Source organism: Staurois parvus, unplaced genomic scaffold (genome assembly GCF_062004578.1).
Source record: "Staurois parvus isolate SC_StPar_1 unplaced genomic scaffold, SC_StPar_1.0 ptg001286l, whole genome shotgun sequence".
Classification (NCBI taxonomy): domain Eukaryota; kingdom Metazoa; phylum Chordata; class Amphibia; order Anura; family Ranidae; genus Staurois; species Staurois parvus.
In genome coordinates this window covers 511,984-527,644 of record NW_028319082.1, presented here as the reverse complement: position 1 = coordinate 527,644, position 15,661 = coordinate 511,984, and the positions used below count along the sequence as shown (strand labels likewise).

General features: G+C 44.5%; 1 protein-coding gene across 1 annotated transcript in view; it reads left to right on the top strand.

Annotated features, from left to right (window-relative positions):
- The first annotated feature begins 7,178 nt into the window (after window positions 1-7,178).
- LOC149437499 (uncharacterized) overlaps window positions 7,179-15,661 on the top strand; it is a 125,639-nt gene continuing 117,156 nt past the window's right edge. The window contains exons 1-2 of the mRNA XM_089660894.1: window positions 7,179-7,369; window positions 15,062-15,215. Coding sequence (XP_089517020.1) covers window positions 7,179-7,369; window positions 15,062-15,215 — 345 coding nt within the window. The remainder of the gene's footprint in view (window positions 7,370-15,061; window positions 15,216-15,661) is intronic.

The following is a 15,661-nucleotide window of genomic DNA, read 5'->3' as shown; positions in this document are numbered from 1 at the left end:
TGCTTCAGGTGACTTGGAGTGGAAATGTGAACCATTTCCATAGAGAAATATTGATTATTTTCCCCCCGATCGTTTCGGAGCTTCGAGCTTCATGATGCAAAACGCTCAGATGTGAATGCAGCCTTAACGAATGACAGCATTCCCAGTTCATTCCTGCACCACCTATGCACTACCTGTCAGACGTGGTATAGAAGTGCGCTCTGTGAACAGAGAATATTGCTTCTATGCATCCCTGTCACACTACTGACACTATGCCCCCTGCACCCCCCAGATCAGATAGGCCAGATCCAACCCTGGTGTCCAGCAGAGCACTGGTTAAAGCTTGTAGGAGGAGTTTTCATTCTCCTGTAGGAGGATGCAGGAGTGCTGATCACATGCAAACTTCCAAGGAAAAAAAAAACTCTCTAGCAATACACACCAAACAGAGCATGTGCAGCTTGCCCTTGAGCCTCTGTTCTATCAGGCGATATTTAGGAGACACTGGAAGAAGGGGAGGATCAGAGATGACAGGATCAAACATCCTTTTAACACAATACGGAGGATTAACCCGTTAGGTACCACGTTGAGTATACCAAGCATGCTTTACTGCATCTACAGACTGATTGTACTGTTGTGGGTTTAGTAACACTTTAAATGCCATTTTGTTTTTAACATAAAAAACATTTCAGTTTTAGTCCTATTTTAGTCATCTGAATTGGAACTGAATTTTATTTTCATTTGGTTTTCATCACTGAAATTACCATTGTTTGGGAGGAAGATTTTCCTTAACTTCGCCTGACCAGGAAGTAAGGAGTATTGTTCCTTAGGGGACATAGCAATAAAAACCTGCAGAGGTTCTAACCCTTCACTGTTCTAATATAAATTGTCTTTATTGCTCGGTGTTTCTTGGATAATTAGGAAACCAAAAAGGGAACAAATTGCCCATTGTTAGGGTTTATTGTCGGGGCTTACAAATGCTTTGACTTCTTCGGTGAGCACTGCACAATTATTTCATCCTCCAGCGAAGGTGAATGTCATACGATATGTCCAGAGGAATGAGTCTCAGTCCGGTTGAGGTCTCCAGATATGTGTTTCTTTATTTCCAGCTGATTACTATTACTACTACCATGGAAATTCTTCATGGAGAATGGTGTAAAGTGGCTGAACTAAAATTTTTTAACCCCTTTACTGCAGCAATACCCGTATATGTGGGGGCAGGATGGTTGGACCTCAACATTCAGCCCCCCCCCATGTATGCTTCGCTTTCTTGTTCTGGGGAGAGCTCCATCTGTGCCCCCAGTATTGTGAACGAGCTGCCACCGATGGCTCATGGTCAATTACCAATGATTAGGAGGTAGGATGGGCTCCTGGTGACACCAGCAATCATAGTACCGCATGGTCTAGAGACCCGTCTACCAGCCTTGGGCATCAGATCCCATTTAGGCATTTTATTGCCCTGTGTGTCCCGTATATTTAAGAGTCCAAAAAGAGAGCAAATTGCCCATTGTTAGTTTTTATTGTCAGAGCTTACAAATACTTTAACGTCTATGGTGGACACAACACAATGATTTCAGCCTACAGTGAATGTGAATATTGTGTGAGATCTCCAGAGGAATTGACTTTAATGGTTTTCTGTCTCTCCAGTGACTTCATCTGTACCCTGTGGAGGTGATTTCTGTGCTGATGATGAGTATTGTGACAGTGATGTTGCCTGCCGGTGCAATACAACTTTCTATACATTGATAGGAGGTATGGTATGATATAATACAATGGTGAGAATGGGTCCTGTGCCACTTAAAACCAAATATTAGATTTTTCCATAAACCATATGAAGTGCACCTAACATACATTAATGAAGGGGGGACTACACTGACCACCAATGTAAGGGGGGACTACACTGACCACCAATGTAAGGGGACACTACACTGACCATCAATGTAAGGGGGCACTACACTGACCACGAATGTAAAGGGACACTACACTGACCATCAAGTAAGGGGACACTACACTGACCACCAATGTAAGGGGGCACTACACTGAAAACCAATGTAAGGGGGCACTACACTGACCACCAATGTAAGGGGGCTCTACACTGATCACCAATGTAAGGGGGCACTACACTGACCATCAATGTAAGGGGGCACTACACTGACCATCAATATAGGGGGGCACTACACTAACCACCAATGTAAGAAGGCACTACACTGACCACCAATGTAAGGGGGCACTACACTGACCACCAATGTAAGGGGGCACTACACTGAACACCAATGTAAGGGGGCACTACACTGAACACCAATGTAAGGGGGCACTACACTGAGCACCAATGTAAGGGGGAACTACACTGACCACCAATGTAAGGGGGCACTACACTGACCACCAATGTAAGGGGGCTCTACACTGATCACCAATGTAAGGGGGCACTACACTGACCATCAATGTAAGGGGGCACTACACTGACCACCAATGTAAGGGGAGCTCTACACTGACCACCAATGTAAGGTGCACTACATTGACCAATAATGTAAGGGGGCACTACACTGACCAATGATATAAGGGGGCACTACACTGATCAATAATGTAAGGGGGCACTACAGTGACCACCAATGTAAGGGGGCACTACAGTGACCACCAATGAAAGGGGGCACTACAGTGACCACCAATGAAAGGGGGCACTACACTGACCACCAATGTAAGGGGGCACTACACTGACCACCAATGTACAGGAGCACTACAATAACCATTTATGTACAGTGACACTACACTGACCACCAACATCAGGGGGCACGTCACTACCCTTCAATGTAAAGGACAATACACTGGCTACCAACATCAGGGGGCGCTACACTGACCATCAATGAGTGGAGAAACTACATTGACCATCAATGTAAGGAGACTACATTGACCACTAATCTAAAGAGGCACCACAATAACCACTAATTTAAAGGGGCAATACACTGACCACCAATGTCAGGAAGGGGGGGGGTACACTGACCACCAATGTAAGGAAGGGGGGGGTACACTGACCACCTACAGCCAATGTACTATATGTAAACTGGAAGTTTAATTTGGCTTTAACTCTGACTCTCTGGCAGCTTTCTCCCCAGTCCCTGGTCACTCCTGCCACCCCAAAGTGGGTATATATAGAAACCCCCGATAGTGTATAATGTACATCAAGTATGTCACCGTCACCTTCTCATCTCAGAAATGCTGAATGAATTTACTTTTTTTTTCAGGAAACTTTTCATCTCCAAATTTGACTTGTACTGGAGGATATTTCAATATACAAGTGTCAAAATGTTGGTTGGAAGCAAATGGTTATAATACGTCTGATATAAGGCTGAACAGCACCAACCCCGAGTGTTGGGCAGTAAAGCAGATTGTGGATGGAACATCTGAGATGACCATTCATCGTCCATTGACAAATTATGACTGTAACACGTATACTGAGGTAAGTTCTCCTGACACGGTCTGACTGTTTGTTATACAAGAGAAGTAACAACAGATACATTAAAGTATGTATAGAAAAACATTTATATGTAGCCAGTTGCTGGGTTACAACAATATGGAGATAGTGACATTGCCCTTTACTCTTCTCTTCTTCTACTGAGATACTGGTGTCATGCTGCACCACCCTCTTCCGGCCAGCAGGGGGACAGTTAAGAACAAGCAAGCCCATAGACTTCTATGCAGAGTGCTGAGAATCGTGGGAGTTGTAGTTTGAGATGGCAGCCATATAATGGCTACACTATAATGGTTACACTACAGATCCTAATAGGCCCTGTGCAGTAGGAGAAGGGGAGAGATGATTTTTTTAAAATTGCCCAGGAAAGTTCCTCCTCTTGGCACTGAGGGAATTAGAGAGAGAGAGCAACTCTGTCTGGATATCTGCCTCCCAGCAGGATACCTTACCAGCAGAGATCCGAGCTTGAGACTGGGAGTGAGGACACCCGGGGCAGTGCAGCACCACCTACATCACAGCTCTTGTACCACAGCCTCAGGGAGACTGGAGTGTCCATTCACCTTATACTGCCTACCACTGATGACCAGAGGCTTTTAAGGAGTGAACTGTATTGTTGCTGTATTGTCTCCCGTTATATTGTAAAGCGCTGAGCAAACTGTTGGCGCCATAAATCCTGTATAATAATAATAATATTGCAGCAAAAGTTGCTTTTTTATTTTCTCTTTAAATGGCTAATTTATATTGATCTTGGTTTGGGCTGGAGTTCTGCTTTAACAAAGCTGGAGACTTCCTTTTTGACTTGTCAGGGAATACACTGACATTAACAGTAACTACTTGTGTACTAATGTGTACTTTACTGTATGGCGGTGAGTTTCTGACCCTGCCTAATTTTTATTATTATTATTATACAGGATTTATATATCGCCAACAGTTTGCTCAGCGCTTTACAATATAACGGGAGACAATACAGCAACAATACAGTTCAATACAAGAGGGATAAGAGGGCCCTGATCCTGGGAGCTTACAATCTAAGAGGGAGGGGCTAGTGGTACAAAAGGTAGTAACTGTGGGGGATGGACTGGTAGGAGGAGTAGAAGATTCCATTATTAGCTGAGGGCAGGATAGGCTTCCCTGAAGAGATCGGTTTTCAGAGATCGCCTAAAAGTGAGCAGAGTAGGCGATAGCCTGATAAATTGGGGTAGAGAGTTCCAAAGGATGGGGAGGCTCGGGAGAAGTCCTGGAGATGAGCATTAAAGGAGGAGACAAGGGAGCTAGAGAGCAGGAGGTTGTGCGAGGAGCGGAGAGGACGATTTGGGTGATATTTGGACACAAGATTGATGATGTAATTTGGGGCAGAGTTATAAATGGTTTTATATGTTATTGTTACTGTTTTGAATTTTATCAGTTGGGCGATGGGAAGCCAGTGGAGGGATTGGCAGAGAGGGGTGGAGGACACTGAATGGAGGCCAGTGGAGGGATTGGCAGAGAGGGATGGAGGGCAGTGAATGGAGACCAGTGGAGGGATTGGCAGAGAGGGATGGAGGGCAGTGAATGGAGACCAGTGGAGGGATTGGCAGAGAGGGATGGAGGACACTGAATGGAGGCCAGTGGAGGGATTGGCAGAGAGGGATGGAGGACACTGAATGGAGGCCAGTGGAGGGATTGGCAGAGAGGGGTAGAGGACACTGAGTGGAGGTCAGTGAAGGGATTGGCAGAGAGGGATGGAGGGCAGTAAATGGAGACCAGTGGAGGGATTGGCAGAGAGGGATGGAGGACACTGAATGGAGGCCAGTGGAAGGATTGGCAGAGAGGGGTGGCAGATATGGAAGGGTTAGTAAGGTGGATGAGTCTGGCAGCAGCATTCATGATAGACTGAAGAGGGGATAGCCTGCGATGAGGTCAGCCAATGAAGAGGGAGTTACAATAGTCAAGGCAAGAGATAACCAGGGAGTGAATAAGTTGCTTAGTAGTTTCATGTCTAATGACTTATGTGCTTCCTCTCTCTACAGATGAATTCAACCCACGTCACATACACAAATAGGCTGTATATTTTTGCCCAGACGGATCCGATCCGAATAGCAAATGATGTTGCCATGAATGTTTCCTGCTCTATCCCGCTGTATATGACTGTCAGTCTTGATGTGACCCTGCACCCAGTACTCGGGTAATTATTATTACATAATGCTGGTCTTTCAGAAATCCAAGCTGGCCATCAGTCATGATATTGGATTCCATCACAAACCCTTGGATGAGGTCCCTTAGCAAACCTTCAAGTATCTTCCCTACAGTAGAAGTTTAATTTAAAGTTCTGTACTTACTGGATGAAGACTTGAATCCCTTCCTAAATATGGACACCGCATCGGCCTTGTGCCAGGTCTTCATAAATTAGAGGCAAAACTTTAGATATAACTGAGCTCAACTCTCTGAGGACACATGGGTGTAAGACATAGACATGTGCGATTTGTTTTGCTGTGAATCGAAATTTGGCCAAAATTTTCATTATTCGGGGATGTATCCGAATTTCTGAATCACAATAGTAGTAAGGAATTTCAATAAATCCGAGATAAATTATAATGAAACAAATTAAATTTTTGAAAAATTAATTTGAATTTAAAAATGAATTTGAATTCCTAATGGAAACATATTGCAATAAATAGAGTAAGGTATAAAGTGAAATAAGAAGATGATTCCTACTTAGACTGCTATATAGAAGAGAATAAAATCATACGACGTCCACCCAGAATGGCAAATGTCCAGCTTGCCCATCATTATACTTTACGCTGGGCAGGAAGATGTAATACTAAAGCTGAACTTCAGGCAGATATAAAATAGAATAGAAAATAAAGGAACAGAATAGAATTAAACAGAATATTAAAGAAAATAATAGAAAAGAATGAAACAGAATATATTTGAAATAAATACATAGAATAGAATAAAACTGAATATAAAAGAAAATAATGGAATAGAATAAAAAAGAAAAGAATAGAAAATAAAAGAATATAAAATAAAATAATATAATCGAATAAAACAGAATAGAACATCATAGACTAAAGCAGAAGTGGATACAATTTAAAATAACATAAAACAGAGTAGAATAGAATGCAAAAAAAGAATAGAAAATAATGGAATGGAATAGAATAGGAAGTAAAAGAATGGAATGGAATGAATATAGCCATCTTTCAAAATTTGAATTTGGAATCAATTTGAGAATAACAAATATACGAAAGGAATCCAAATATACAAAACAAATCCAGAATATGAATCATTCTAACATAACACATAGAATAGAAATAAACAGAATAGATGTAAAATAAATGCAATTAATAGAATAAAACAGAATACAATAGAAAATAAAGGAATAAAATCGAATAAAAAAAATAGAAAATAAAGAAATAGAATATAAAAGAATAGAGTAGAATAAAACATAATAGAATAGAAAAGATATAGAATATAGCAGAAAAGAATAACCTTGAAAAAAACATAAAATATTAGAGTAGAATAGAATACAAAAAAAAAAAAAAAAGAAAAGAAAGGAATGGAATAGAATAGGAAGTAAAGGGATAGAATAAACTGAATATAGCCAAAATTTGAATTTCGAATCAATTTGAAAATAACAAATATATGAAACAAAGCCGAATATACAAACAATTCTAGGTAGGTAACCTCTTGTTGTGCGTTTCTTTCCAGGCCCGCAGTAATAAACATCCCTACATCAAATGCAAGTTATTCAGTCTCCATGACGGCCTATAATGATAACGGATTTACGACCCTTCTCTCAGAGACTGACACCCTGACAGTGGAAGATATTATCTACATCTCAGTGGTCGTACCGGATCTGGATGTCTACACCTCCAATCTCTCAGTGGTGAATATTTATGCCTCTCCGACCGAATCTGGCAACGTCAAATACTATCTTCTCAAGAACGGGTAAGTACACAGCACACAGGTTAGTAGCTCTGCATGTTCTTTGTACATTTTGACTTCAGAAGTAATTCACTGAATGTCCAGAACAATACATCTCGCTAACTACTTATGTAGCACTGTGCGTGTATCAATGGCGGATCAGCGGCCCTTTATTTACCCAGCGCCATTTATAAACAGCACTGGATAAACAGCCATTGGCCAGTGGATCGGCCGGATGATATCTGTGTACCCAACTATCATTAGACAGCTAGGTGCACAGAGACACTGTATCCAGCCAATCCAAGGGGCTGACTACTGTGTAATCCCTATGATTGGTCATCACAGCAATCACATACCTGTAGTATTGTTCACAGTGTTGATTCCTCCCCTAACCATGTGCACAGCTGTCATTAGATGGCTGGGTACACAGAGACACTGTACCCAGCTGATCTCAGGAGCTGTGTACTATGTAATCCCTATGACTGATCATCATAGTTTACATTGCTGATCCATCCCCTTCCACTTACAACAGGGGAAGGAGAGAGATCAGTACTTATTAGGGATGTCCTTGATGTTCGGCTCGAACATTGTGTATTCTGTGAACACACGAATGTTTCGGGTGTCCAGCGGGCTAGTCGACCGATGCGCTGCTTTGTGATTGGCTAAAGCAATGCACCTGACCTCGTTAAAGGGGGCTTCGAGATTCCGATAAGCCCCCCTGCCTGCAGACCCCCACAACCACAGGCCAGGGTTGTGGGGAAGAGGCCCTTGTCCCCATCAACATGGGGACAAGGTGCTTTGGGGGAGGGGTGGAACCAGCAGTGATCAGGGACACTGAGACTGGTGCCAGTGTCCCATAACCTAGACACATAGAGAGGCCCAAAATCTAAGGAGCACCTTCAGGCTATCCAGGGGCATAATTTACACATCTAATAATAAGCAGGGACATTGTAACTGGTATGGTGGTGATCAGGGACAATATGATTGATGCGGCAGAGAGAAGGGACCCTGGGACTGATGTAGCAGTGATCAGGGATACTGGGACTGATGTGGAAGTGATCAGGAACACTGGGACTGATGTGGAAGTGATCAGGGACACTGGGACTGATGTGGCAGTGACCAGGGACTAGTATGGCAGGGATCAGGGGCAGTAGGAATGGTGTGGTGATGATCAGGTATATTATAGCTATATAAGATTGACACAATTCGCAAGGACATTGCCGCAACTCACACGCCTTCTCAACCCGTCCCCTCTCACACAGCTACCCCCTCATCCCCCCTCCCCCTCGACATAACCCGCAGGGACTTCGTCACTGCTCAAACTCCCTCCAACCCCCTTCCCCCTCACCCAGCTACCCCCTCATCACCCCTCTCCCACGGCCCCACCACTGCTCTGACCTCCTCTCCCACCCCACCCTACATTCCTCATACTGAAGCTCCCCCAACACTCCGCACCTTTGATCTTACTACCATCGAGGAAGTCTCCAAGATCCTCTCTGATGCCCACCTCACCACCTGCCCCCTCGACCTTATCCCCTCACAACTCCTACGACCTCCCTCCCCCTCCATCCTACGCTCCCTCACCCACATCTTCAATCTCTCCCTCTCCTCCGGCACTTTCCCCTCCCCTCTGAAACATGCACACATCACCCCCATACTTAAAAAGCCCTCCCTGGACCCCAATGACCCGAACAACCTCAGACCCATCTCCCTGCTCCCATTTACATCTAAACTCTTCGAGCGCCTAGTCTACACCTGCCTATGCTCTCACCTCAACGACAACCACCTCCTCGATCCCCTACAGTCTGGCTTCCGTCCCCTGCACTCCACCGAAACCGCCTTACTCAAACTCTCCAACGACCTGCTAACCGCCAAAGCTAATGGCCACTATTCAGTGCTCCTACTCCTTGACCTCTCTGCGGGCTTCGACACAGTCGACCACCCCCTCCTCCTCAAAAAACTACACTCCCTCGGCCTCAGAGATTCTGCTCTCTCCTGGCTCTCATCCTACCTGTCACAACGCTCCTTCAGCGTTACCTATAATGCTACCACCTCCCCCTCACTCCCCCTCTCTGTTGGGGTCCCTCAAGGCTCTGTCCTCGGGCCCCTTCTCTTCTCCATCTACACCTCCTCCCTTGGCCAACTCATACACTCTCACGGCTTCAACTACCACCTCTATGCCGACGACACACAAATCTATCTCTCAACCCCCCACCTCACCCCCTCAGTCTCCGCCCGAATCACACACCTACTGAGCGACATATCAGACTGGATGTCGCTCCACTTCCTTAAACTGAACCTCTCCAAAACCGAGTTTCTTGTCTTCCCCCCAGCCCGGACACCACCCCCCATTGACTTCTCCATCATGTCCAACAACGCCACCATCAAACCCACCCCGCAGGCCAGAGTACTTGGTGTCATTCTGGACTCCAACCTATCCTTCCAGCCCCAAGTCCAATCTTTAACAAACTCGTGCCGCCTCCACCTCCGCAACATCGCCAAAATCCGCACGTTCCTAACTCCAGAAACCACTAAACAGCTCATCCACTCCCTCATCATATCACGACTTGACTACTGTAACTCCCTCCTCACTGGCCTGCCTCGCCACTGGCTATCCCCGCTTCAGTCAATCCTGAATACGGCTGCCAGACTCATTCACCTTTCCAACCGCTCCGTTTCCGCCACCCCCCTCTGCCAATCCCTCCACTGGCTTCCGATTGCGCAAATCAAATTAAAAATCCTAACACTGACGTACAAAGCTGTCCACCACACTGCCCCGAACTACATCACTGACCTAATATCCAAGTACCGCCCAACACGCACACTCCGCTCCTCACAAGACCTCCTTCTCTCTAGTTCCCTGGTCTCCTCCTCCCATGCCTGCCTCCAGGACTTCTCCAGGGTGTCACCCATCCTCTGGAACTCCCTGCCCAAACCCATCAGATTATCACCTACTCTCCTCTCCTTTAGGCGCACCCTGAAAATCCATATAATAATAATAAATATATATAAAATGTTCTACTTTTGTTTTGCACTGTGATTGCTGATTACAATGATGATCACTGTAATAAGTAATCGGTAAAAGACTGTGTAAAGGTTTCATTCATTAAAACCTTCTGTACTAGTGTGATGCTGTGATTGGTCACACCTATCACATGGTACAGGGCTGTTGTGTACCCTGATATATATATATATATATATATATACAGTACACTATATTGCCAAAAGTATTGGGACGCCTGCCTTTACGCGCACATGCACTTTAATGGCATCCCAGTCTTAGGGCCGGTTCACACAATAGAAATGTAGTCCAGATGCATTCTGGATGTATTTTTGCATGCATGATTTTGATGCGTTCCTGTGCATTTTTGATGCCTTTTTGACATGTACCAGTGCATTTTTTATGCATTACAGTTAATTTTTCCCCTCTCTTTTTACTCAATTTAAATAGGGACATGTGTGTTCCAGTGAATTTTTGGTGTGTTTCAGTGGGTTCTGACGTGTTTCTGGTGCGTTTTACTGCGTTTCAGTGCAGTTCTGTGCAGAAAAAAATGCAACATGTTCTACTTTTTTTTTCTGCAACTGAAATTCACTGGAACTGCAAGCACTGATGTGAACTATGACATTGGCAACCATATCACCTACTTTCTGTGCATTTTGGATGCAGAAAAAAAGCTACTGAAATGCAAGTAGTGTGAACTGGCCCTTAGTCCATAGGGTTCACTATTGAGTTGGCCCACCCTTTGCAGCTATAACAGCTTCAATTCCAATTTATAATCCCACTAACAGTTGAATGTGGAATATTTAGTAGCCAGGAAATGTCATGGATGGACTTATTGCACAGGTGGCCACCTACAGTTGTGTCCAAAATTATTCAACCCCCAATGCTGTAAAGGGGTTTAGGGACTATAGTGTACATTTGGAATTGTATTCAGAATCAAATCCTACAAGGACGTTGTAACTACCCAAATGCAACTAAAATGACATCAATTGTTTATGTAATACAGTAGTAAATGGTTCTTATGTGGTTTCTTCATTGCCACAATTATTCAACCCCTTAAAGACTACCACTCTGAAGAACAGAGGTTCATACAGGTGCTTTCCATCAGGTATTGAAAACACCTGTGGATGTCACCGAGCAGCAATCAAGCATAATAAGCACCAATTAGGCAGCTTTAAAATGACTGTGATACTCAGCTCCTTCTAGACATTTACTGGTGTGGTTACAAACATGGTGAAGGCAAGAGAATGGTCCAGGAAGACAAGAGAAGAGGTGATTTCTCTTCACAGGAAGGGCAATGGCTATAAGAAGATTGCAAAGATGTTAAACATACCAAGAGACACCTTAGGAAGCATCATTCGCAAATTCAAGGCAAAGGGCACTGTTGAAACGCTACCTGGTCGTGGCAGAAAGAAGATGCTGACTTCGACTGCTGTGCGCTACCTGAAGCGTAGAGTGGAGAGAAGTCCCCGTGTGACTGCTGAGGAACTGAGAAAAGATTTGTCAGATGTGGGTACAGAAGTTTCAGCCCAGACAATAAGACGCACACTGCGTAATGAAGGCCTCCGTGCCAGAACTCCCAGGCGTACCCCCTTGCTGTCTCCAAAGAATAAGAAGAGTCGACTGCAGTATGCCAAAAGCCATGTGGACAAACCACAAAAGTTGTGGGATAGTGTTCTGTGGACTGATGAAACAAAATTAGAACTGTTTGGGCCCATGGATCAACGCTATGTTTGGAGGAGGAAGAACAAGGCCTATGATGAAAAGAACACCTTGCCTACTGTGAAGCATGGTGGAGGGTCAATCATGCTTTGGGGCTGTTTTGCTTCTGCAGGTACAGGGAAGCTTCAGCGTGTGCAAGGTACCATGAATTCTCTTCAGTACCAGGAGATATTGGATGGAAACGTGATGCAGTCCGTCACACACCTGAGGCTTGGGAGACGTTGGACCTTTCAACAGGACAATGATCCCAAGCATACCTCCAAGTCCACTAGAGCATGGTTGCAGAGGAAAGGCTGGAACATTTTGGAGTGGCCATCGCAGTCACCAGACTTAAATCCGATTGAGAACCTCTGGTGGGACTTAAAGAAAGCAGTTGCAGTGCGCAAGCCTAAGAATGTGACTGAACTGGAGGCCTTTGCCCATGAAGAATGGGCGAAGATACCCGTAGATCGCTGCAAGACACTTGTGTCAAGCTATGCTTCACGTTTAAAAGCTGTTATAACTGTAAAAGGATGCTGTACTAAGTACTAAGATTGAATGTCACTTGGGGGTTGAATAAAACTGATAATGCTGTGAGCACAGAAAAGACATTTGTGGTTATTTCATTATAACTGTTATGTTATATTTGTCTGACCTACAAGTGCCTCTTTAATGTAAATGTAAGCAAGATGACTGAATGATCAAAAGCAATGTCAAACTGGCCAAAACACTCAATTTCAGTGGGGGTTGAATAATTTTGGACACAACTGTATCACGGGACCACGCTTGGAGTGACTGAGCTCCTGAGAGCGACCCATTCTTTCACAAATGGAGATGGGTCTTAAGTTGTTCAGGTTGGTGGGGTCCAGGGAGGGCTTTTTAAGTATGGGAGTTATGTGCGCATGCTTTAGAGGGGAGAGGAAGGCACCAGTAGAGAGAGGGAAAGATTGAAGATGTGAGTGAGGGAGCATAGGATGGAAGAAGAGGGTGACCGTAGTAGTTGTGAGGGGACAGGATCCAGGGGACAGGTGGTGAGACAGACTTCTGAGAAATCCTTAGTGACCTCTTCGGTAGTAGCAAGGTCAAAAGAGGAAAGTATTCAGGGAGGTTTAGTATAAGGAATGCTAAGTAGGGTGGATGTCTGTGCAGTGGAAATGTCCCTACGAATTGCATCAATCTTGTTTTTGAAATGATTTGCAATCTTGTAAGCAGTGAGTGAGGTGCTGGGTGGAGGTGGAGAGAGTAGAGAGTTAAAAGTAGAGAAGAGACGATGAGGACTGGATGATAAGCTGTTGATGAGAGTGTCAAAGCAGGCTTGTTTGGCAGCATGGAGGGAAGCATTGTACGTTAAGAATGCAGATTTATATCAGGTGAAAGCTTGGTGAGATTTGGTTTTACGCCACAATTGCTCCAGCGCACGACTATGTCGTTTAAGATCTCTGGTGTGGTCAGTCTGCCAAGGTTGTAATGGTCGGGGTCTGATGCTTCATGTTGTTAGGGGAGCAAGTGAGTCTAATGTGGATGAAAGTGAACTGTTGTAGACAGCAGTGGCCAGGTCAGGGCAGGACAGGGGAGAGATTCTGTCATAGAGTTGGTCAGTTGCAGAGTAGAAAAGAGAAGCGTTTAAGTTGTGAAGGTTTCTGCGGGTAATTGTTTGCTGCTTGGAGGGATAGGTGTTTGAGGACCAGGACACTGTGAAGGTGATGAGATTGTGATCAGAGAGAGGAAAGGGGGTGTTTGTGAGGTTGTAGGGAGTACAACGATGAGAGAAAACAAAGTCTAATGTATTCCCATCAGAGTGAGTGGAGGACTGTGTCCATTGTGCTAAGGCAAAAGATGAGGTTAGGTTGAAGAGTTGGGATGTAGCTGGGTTGTTCACATTAATGGGGATGTTAAAATCTCCGAGAATGATAGTAGGAATTTCAGAGGAAAGAAAGAACGGTAGCCAGGCAGAGAAGTCATCAAGAAAGTGGCGCACCGGTCCAGGAGGCCGATAGATCACTGCAATCCTCAGAGAAAATGGGAGAAAACAGCCGAATGCAGTGAGTCTCGAAAAAAGAGGATAGAGAGGGAGGGTTATGGAGGACTTGAAAGGTGCTCAGTGGGAATAGGAGCAAACCAACTCCACCACCTTTGCGACCACTGGGTCTGGGTGAGTGGGTCCAGAGAATGCCTCCATAGGAAAGTGCTGTGGGAGAAGAAGAATCTGCTGCTTGAAGCCATATTTCTGTAATTGCTAACAGGTTAAGGGAGCGGGAGACAAGAAGGTCATGGACAGAGGTGAGCTTATTACAGACAGAGCGGGCATTGCAGAGAGCACATGAAAAGGGAGGGTGGTTTTTAGGAGCACGGGGATAGAGATTAAATTGAGTGGATTGTGGCTATTCCTGGAAGAAGGAGGGTGCCTGGTGTGGGGGTGAGATACTGGAGGACCAGGGTTTGGGGAGATATGCCCAGAGGTTAGAAGAAGGAGGGTGAGGAAAGTAAGATGGGAGCGGGATGTACACGAGCGCACATGCCTTCCTGACCTGGTGTTTGGGTCAGCAGGTGAGGAAAGTATCAGCAGGAGGTGATGAGAGCAGTAGCAGGGAGATGGTAGCAGTGAGGGGGAGATGTATAAGCTTTGGGGTGGAGCAGAGGGGTAAAGCAATGAGATTTTCAGAACAGAGGATAGTAATATGAAAAGGAGGAGTAGAGGGGACTTATTAGTGGGAATCAGACTTGTAGGAATTGTTTCCCAGGGTGTTTGCTTGCAGTCTATCCAGCGTGCAGTAGAGTTCTTTGTTGTATTTATATTTATTTATTTATTCAAAATGCCATGAGTTTTTTTTTACCTTTTAATATATACTGTATATATATATATAATGAATGCATGTCATGTATTGTTCACCTATAAAGTAATAAAGTAATGAGTGCAGCCCATATATTGATCAGCTCTATTAGTATGTACCAGTATTGTGTTCTAATCTTTAGATTACAGTAACTGAAATCTGATGAAAGGTTTCTGTATCCAGGTGCCCAGCTAGTGATATATCTACTGACCAGCTAAAAGTGGATAGAAATGGACTCAGCAATGAAGCTCGGTTTCCTATGAAAGTCTTCAAGCTCGCCAGTTCTAACACCGTCTATCTCTATGCCGAACTTAAACTCTGCACTGATGATTGTGCGGTAAGACTCAACGTACACATAGAGGATGTTCTGTGATTTCTGTGACTGAAGATGCAGTCAGGGCTTCATTAGCCATATAGGCAAAGCAGTCAGCTTCTCAATTGACAAAAAAAGAGAGCAGCACTGAGGGAACTCCGGCTTATGTTCAACAATGACCCCACAATGTGCCTCATAAGGGGTATAATTTATCCAAAATAATTCATACATTAAAAGCATCCAGAACTAGCAGTGAATCTTTGGCTGGGTCGAATATCCACTCTCCTACATCCCGGAGCCGGGATGTATGGTACTCATGATCACTGTGTGCAGCTGTTCCACTGGTCCAAGGGACCCTCAAAGCCCCAGGTATAAGCTTCCATTAGCCTAAAGGGTGGTAGGTTTGGAGGTTAGGAAAAGCATTTATTTAAAAACATCAGTGTATATGAGTAAGTATCCTAATTCACTGC